This window comes from Thamnophis elegans, chromosome 4, assembly GCF_009769535.1.
Source record: "Thamnophis elegans isolate rThaEle1 chromosome 4, rThaEle1.pri, whole genome shotgun sequence".
Taxonomy (NCBI): Eukaryota; Metazoa; Chordata; class Lepidosauria; order Squamata; family Colubridae; genus Thamnophis; species Thamnophis elegans.
Window position 1 is genome coordinate 66,950,216 of NC_045544.1, and position 7,559 is coordinate 66,957,774.

Genomic DNA, 7,559 nt, shown 5'->3' on the forward strand with positions numbered 1-7,559 from the left:
AGATACAATTATAGCTTCCCAGTCTTTGCTTGAAGATGGCTTTCCACCTCTTCTGATTGATTCCAGTCTGCTGCTCTTAGCATTGGATTTTTTTTAAAGAACATTTGTAATATTTGATTAAAAGGTTCCACCACAAAACCGCGGTAGACTAAAGGGCGCTCGACGAAAGCGCGTACCTGACGTCATCACAGCGCGACGAAAACATCACGCTGAGCGGTAAAGTTAAATTTAACGTGAAAAGCTTACCCTAACCCCCCCAAACCTAACCCTAAACCTAACCCTAACCCTAACCCTAACCCTTAACCTAACGCTAAACCTAACGCTAACCTTTAACCTAACCCTAAACCTAACCCTAATGCTTAATGTAACCCTAAACCTAACCCTAACCCTTAACCTAACCCTAACCCTAACCCTAACCCTTACCTTTACGTGAATCGGCTTGCTTTAAAAGCGCTTTTTAAAGCGCCCTTTTTTCTCCGCTGTCGTATTTGTTGCGCTGCTGATGACGTCAGGTACACGCTTTAATCGGGCGCGCTTTAGTGGACCGCGGTTTTGTCGTGCCACGGATTAAAATATGTTTTCTTGTAATTAATTTTTGAAATAAGAGAATAGATCTTGATATTTTATGTGATATCTTTCCAGGTATCTGAAAAGTGCTTTCATATCTCACTTTAGTAATGTTTTTTCAATGCAAACCATAGCCACATTCTTTCACCTGTCTTCTTAGGACTTAATCACTAGTCTCCCGTAATCCTCTTAGCCATTTTCTGAATCTACTCCAATTTCTGTTTCATTTCTAAAGTGTGTCCAGTGTCCACACAAAAAAATGTGGCCACTCCTAACCCTCAATCATTTTCAGCACCATTTGCATAGATGTGTATGGGTATACCAATGAAAACATGCAATTATTAACTAACGGTCATTGATTCAAGCAAGCCTGCATAGAAAAAGCACAAATACGAGGTACAATTAAGTAGTATAGTCTTGTCATTGTACAAAATAAATTCAACTAAATTGTTTTTTAGCCTCACTGGTGCAAAATTATAGCAGAAACAAGAAAAGAAAGAAAAAGAAAAAACTAGTCATACTTTTCCGCATGTGCATGAAGTTATTGTGGTTGTATTTAAAAGTCTGACAGCCCAAGGATAGAAACTATTTTTAAACCTTTAAGGAAAGTTAAGTGTTCGTTTTACTATTTATCTTAACCAGAAAGCAACGGTCACATGCTTAATGTTTAATTCTCCAAATTAAAGAATTTAAATGTGCATGGATTGTGCACATCATTCAGAAGAATATTATGATTATAGTACCATAATGAGAGATAAAAACCCATTAATCAAGTGGGTGACTTTAAGCTAAGCAGTATTTGCAGCCTAATCTATTTTATGGGGTTACTGTGAGGATAAAATGAATAAAATAAAAATAAATAAAATAATAAAATAAACAGGCTTCCATGCATACACATATTTATCAGGGGTAAAGCAAGAGTTATAAATACAAACACATTCATTTTCAGCTAGATTTCTATTTCTTCTCACTGTGGAGTATTCTGCACACAGAAAATGAGTAAGTTTTGAAGCATAAAAATGCTAGAAGAACCCATTTAATTATCCCTCGATAAATAAAATATTACAAATCAAACTTGAACCATTGGATTCTAATCTGCAGCAAAAATGGAGAGGATCCTTAATACAATGGAACCCCATTTTCCCATGGGAGAGGACTCCAAGTTTACAGATCCCAAATGCTTCAGCATTAAAACTGGTGTGTTAACCCACCCACTCACCCTTTTTTAAAGGCATTTTATTTTATTATCTTACCTAGTTCAGTATTCTTGGACTCTGGGCAAAAAGACTACTGTATGCCAAAAATGGAAAGGCATTTCGATTCTCACCATGGATGAATGGCTACAGAAGTTGATGGAGCTGGCAGAGATGGCTAAGTTTTGGTTAAATAAAAGAATACAAGTACTTTTCTTGTTATATGGAGACCGCTTATGGACTTTGTCCTTGAGGTGGAAAAAATTAAATTTTGGTTTTGGGTTTTACTGATTAGATTGATTTGTTTTATAGAAATGACTAGTTTATATTATTTTGGAGAAGTATTCTACTGCAACACAGAGAATCGGAAGTCAACGCTTTTTCTCTTTTCTCTCACTCCCCTTCCCCCCCCTTTCCTCTTGTGTCCTATTATTCGCTTTCATATTTTTGTATTTTATTCTATAATGTAATAAAAATGTTTTTTTTAAGTATTCTTGGCCTCTAGAACTTTTAAGAAGTTATCAGCACAGGCAGCTTTCACGAATCGTTAGCGTCCGTCCAGAGACCGCCATCCCGACAGAGTAGCACAGTATTACTAGCCGCGGTCAAAGTATTCAACTCGTAGTTCGTGTCTCCTCGGGCAACTGCGCAGTCTAGACCTTCAGCCTGAAGTCTATGGGGATTCTGTCATCCTGGTCATTGTTGTGTACAAGTTGCTTTTTTAAAGAGGCAACTGGACTTTCTGGTTTTTATTTTTTATTTTGACAAGCATGTATAATATAACAAATATTAAGTGTAAGCATGATTATGAAAACAGGAAATGGATACGAATAAGTGAGGATAGTTATTCCTTGAAGACGATCTCATCCAAGAAGAGCTGAAGAAGCTTCGTTGATGAGAAGCGAAGCGTCTTCAAAGCAAATCTAGAAAGTCCAGTTTCCTCTTTAAAAAGCACCTTTGGGACTTCAGCCTGAAGGCAACGTCCGCCTTTCGGAAGCGTTCTCGAGCATCCCTTCCCAGGGCTCGGCGCCCGCGACCGCACAAGGAGCTCGCATTCCCAGAGGTCTTTGCGGCCCCCCCCCCCCCCCCATGCGCTGAAGCGCAGCGACGGCAAACAGTCGCTAGACAACGGAGGGCCGCCGCTTCCATAGCAATCATTATACACGGGGAGGCCGCGTCCCGGCTGTCGCGCGGTTTGCCTCCAAGTCTCGCGAGAACCGCGGCCTTCCTGCCTTTGAGAAGCCATCTGGGGCGCCGGGCTGGCATGGAGGGGGGCGATGGCTGCGGGGAGCATCTCTTCTCGTTGGAGCTGCTGGTGGAGTCAGCGCGCGTGCAACCCCGGCTACTGCCGTCGCTGCTACCGGACAGCGGGCCCTTCCTGCCGTCTGTGGCTCTCCGGCTGCTGGATTTCCCGACCCTCCTGGTCCACGCCCCGCGGGCCGCGTCCTGGCCAGTGGTACTCTTCGGGCGGGGCAAGTCGTGCCTCTTCAGGCTGCGGCCGGACGCTCTGAAGGGCCTCTTGCGGCGCTCTCCGCTCCACGCGCTGCTCCTGGCGCTGCCTCCCAACCAGGGTCCCGCCCGCCTGCTCGGGTCGTCCAGCATCTCTTTGGCGGCCGCCGCCGAGGAATTGTTGCCTGGCTCGGGGCCGGCGACTGGAAGGGGCCACTTCCCGGTGCGCGACCTGCTGGGAGAACCAGTGGGGGAACTGGCGCTGAGCTACCGTCTCAACAGCCTGGGCTCCTCGGGCCTAGATCACTTCGATCAAGGGGCGGCGGTGGACGAAACCCTCTCTGGAGACTGTCCGCGGAGGAGAACTGCGGAGCCAAGGCTCAGTCTGGAGTTCATCTCGGAAGGAGAGGAGGAGCAGGACCCTGCCCCCAGCCGGGGGTCCTTAAGCAGCCCTGATACAGACCCAGAGCTCTTTTCTGGTAGCTCAAGCGGAGAAGAAATCGCAGGAGAGTTGGACAACAATGCCTTTTATCCCCCACCAATGTATTACAGTCATCAAACAGAAAGTTGCTTCCCCAGCCCTAAAGCTGCAGCAAGAGTGATAATCATGGCCGCTCAAGATTCACTTCCCAAGGAAGGAACTTCTTTACCTTTTGTTAAGGAGGAGCCTGTAGTTAGTACTGAGAAGGCTCTGTCACCCTTACTCGGCAACATACCAACGCCGAGTTCTTCAGAACAGCTCAGGCAGACTTTAACTCAGTTGCCTCTACTGAATGCTTTGCTGGTAGAACTCTCCTTGTTAAATAGCCAGCCCCTACCACCAGGACCCTCTACTGTGCATCCTCAGTTGGCATGGCTATATCAAAATGTAGAAGATGGTACAAAAATCTTACCCTGTAATGGTAAGAATCTGTGTGCCTGCTGGGATGATAAGAAGAACACCCCACATCGCAAAGAAAGAGGAAGATCACCTAGTCCTAAATTAAAAAGAAATCGCCCAGATCATTTAAAATGCATGTCTCCTATCTGTCCTGGCAAAACCTGTACAAAACCACTATACACTGACAGACCTGTGAGCCCCGAAAAAGTTAATACCAAAGACAGTTCTCTCACTAGAAGGAAAATCTCTAATGGGATGCAGAATACATTAAAGCTTCGTGTTCAGCGATCCAGTCCAGGTATGTTGAAGGTTCATGAAAAGAGAGAACATCGTCGTAAAAAACTTGGCGACATATCATTTGAAAAAAAAGGTAAAAGCTCTCTGACTAAAGAAAAAATATTCAAGGGTTCCCTTGACTATCATCCAAAGTCTTCTGGGCAATATGATGAAAAAAGTATCTATGATCAAAATGCTCAAATTAATGAAAATGTTGAGACTTTAATACAAAGCAGTGTTGGCCGAAATAGCTCTATGACCACAAAGAAAATAAACACTCGTATTACCAAAAAAATTGGAGCCAGTTGTATGAAGAATAAAGACAATGCCAAAGGGAAGTACTTGTATGAAAATGTTGATTCTAATTATAAAGAAAAGAGCTTGGAAGTCCATCTGCCAAGAGTCTTTTTACAGGACACTGAAGCCCTTGAAAATCCAGTAGATGCTGAGATAGAAAAATGTTTGCAACATGATTGTAACATTCCATATATATATAAAGATAGACACACCAACAACTTGGAAAAGAGTCATGCACATCAGAATTCAGATAGTTTAGTAGTTACTTCTGAAAATGCAGCCTATTCAGAAGATTTTACCAGTATTGACAGTTGTGGTGAAAGCTTTGAAGCTCCAGAGAACAGTCCTGGACCTTTATCTATAAACTCAGATCACAGTCAGTCAGGCATGGACTCCAACTCTAAAAATTCCAGAAGTCTTCCTGCTAAATGTATTTCACCTCTTCTTCCGAAGGTTTCAGCTATATCTCCTGTTCAGACTCGTAAAAAGACATACAACTTAAAATCTAACAAAAACAAATTAGGCATTGGATTGAACATATTTGATGATGATTCCCTTGCAAGAACTTTAAGAGGCCAACTTGCAATTCATGAAAAGGAAAAAGTTATGCAGACTTTTGAGGACGAACGAATACAGCCTGATAAAAAGTGTAACATGGTAAAAAGCCAGTCACCTCTAGAAAACAGCCATTCTGCAAGGACATCTCAAGTTAGTTCTTACTTGCCCTCTAGTATGTCTGACCTTGAATTTAGTGGTCTAGAAGAAAGCAAAGCACCTGGCAATGAAAAAGAAGATAGCTTCGGAAAGATGAATAATACAAATCAGTGTAAACATATCAGTGAATTAGTAATAAACAAGCTTCCAGGATACACAATGTAGCAATTAATAATAATGGTAAAATGTTTTAATGTTTAATAAGAAAACATTTTAAAGGAATTTGGACTTTTTTTTTTTACAATTGTAGGCTTTCCACAGTGTTTTTCAGATTAATGTACAACTCACACTGCAGCTCTCTGCAGCTGGTGGTTGTTTTTCTTTTCTTTCTTTCTTTCCTTTCCTTCTTTCCTTCCTTTCTTCCTTTCTTAGTTTTAGCTATCTCCAAATCTTCCACATTCTGTGATTAGCTGCATCTGAAGTTCAAGGGCAGTTTGATGTAAAGGTTTTCTGTTCATATACAAATCTGTTCTCATTGAGCATAGGAATTTAGTGATTTAGTGTGCTTAAAGTAATTCTCCCAATTTGTAATTTGTCTTAATTTTTCTTTCAAAATGATAAAAATGATAAAACAAAAAATAAGTAAAGGCCACTAGAAAAGAAGTAAACTACAGTTGATTATAGACTACTTAAGACAATAATACTTAAGCAAACCAATGTTCATTTGCACTTTGGAATTTAAGAGAGTTATAATTATCAGTGAAGAAAAAATTGTTCAGTAAAATACATACTTTAAAAAACAAGGTTTCCACAAAAACAAGCAGAACATTTTCAGAACATGATTTGAAAAATACTATTACTTCAATTGCAATGCCCAGTTATATGTTAATCTTAATATTTTTCCTATAATAATATTCTAATCTGTGGTCATAACATTAATTTAAAGTTTTGCTTCAAAAATTTTAAATTTTAAATCCTAACCTAGCGCTTCCTTTTTTTTGTTTGCGCTTTGTCATAATCGTCATGTCTTCAAATTCCACCTATTGTTAATTTGTACAATATGTTGGATGGGAGAAATTGAATCCTATCTATGGAATGGTATGTTGCATATACTTTTAAAAAAATGTATGAACATAGGCATGCATTCCCAAAATATATGCTAGTAATATTTAACACTTGAAAATATTTTTAAAAAATAATGAAAAACCTCTGAATCAAATATATTCAGTAGCTTTAAGGAAAATTCAGTCATTTTTCTTTTTTATAGCAGGTGTAAAAATGACATAGCATAATGGGTAGCCAATAGTAGACATGCATTTGTGTCTGCTAGTGATTAAAGATGCAGGTTCAAGTTCCCAACTTAATTGAGCCAACTTCCAGAAAACATGGGATTTATACATTAATACTCTTGATACAAGCCCTGTATGCAGATAAGCGCATATCCAACTATAAAGTTACTAAATGAAGTGTTTACTAGCTATATTAGTAAGTAAAGGAGATCAATTCAATGCCAGTACTGTAAAGAATGCTGGTGTTCTTATAAAGAACTGGCTTTTTGGCCAGAAATATTTTTGATATAAAAAGAGAGAGATAAAATTTTATAGTAGATATTTTCGGGATCAAGATTTTAAAAAACAATTTAGAAAATTAGCTAGTTTACAACATATAGTACTTAGGTAGTAAGAGGGTAATAATATGAATGTATTGTTTATAATTCATGCAAAAAATTGTTCTTGTTTCTTTTGAAGAATCTGCTACTGGTCCTAAAAAGTAGTAACAAAAGATTTGATCAAACTTTTGGTAAAAGCAAGTGACTCCTGCCCGTTATCTTAGCCAGTTAGAGATAGTGAATCATCAGAAAGTGTTTTCACTTGCATGATGCTATAGACTTCCCTTAGCCATCCTGGACAGCAAATATAAAGGGATACCACTGGCTGAAAAGCTATGTCCTTGTGATTATGGAGAGGTGGCAACTTCTGGACACAGCCTTCTTTGCTGCTCTTTTTATACAGACGTTTGAGCAAAATTTATTTTCCAGATAACTAACCTAACTGTTCGGACATCATTTATCTTCAGTGGTTCTTTTAAAGACCAACAGATTGTAGTCACAGCACAAGTAACTAGATTCTGTACAGCAGCACTAAAATTGGTTGGAATCTGATGAATTATAACCATTTTATTCAATTAATACACCTTTTTTATTTTACCCCTGTTTAGTACCTAATAACTGTAGGCCTTCGCAA

General features: G+C 39.7%; 1 protein-coding gene across 1 annotated transcript; it reads left to right on the forward strand.

Annotated features, from left to right (window-relative positions):
- The first annotated feature begins 563 nt into the window (after positions 1–563).
- MAP10 (microtubule associated protein 10) lies at positions 564–7,220 on the forward strand. The gene has a single exon (XM_032216476.1). It carries the CDS (start codon positions 3,025–3,027, stop codon positions 5,539–5,541), a length of 2,517 nt encoding a protein of 838 aa, XP_032072367.1. The 5' UTR covers positions 564–3,024; the 3' UTR covers positions 5,542–7,220.
- Positions 7,221–7,559: the final 339 nt, after the last annotated feature.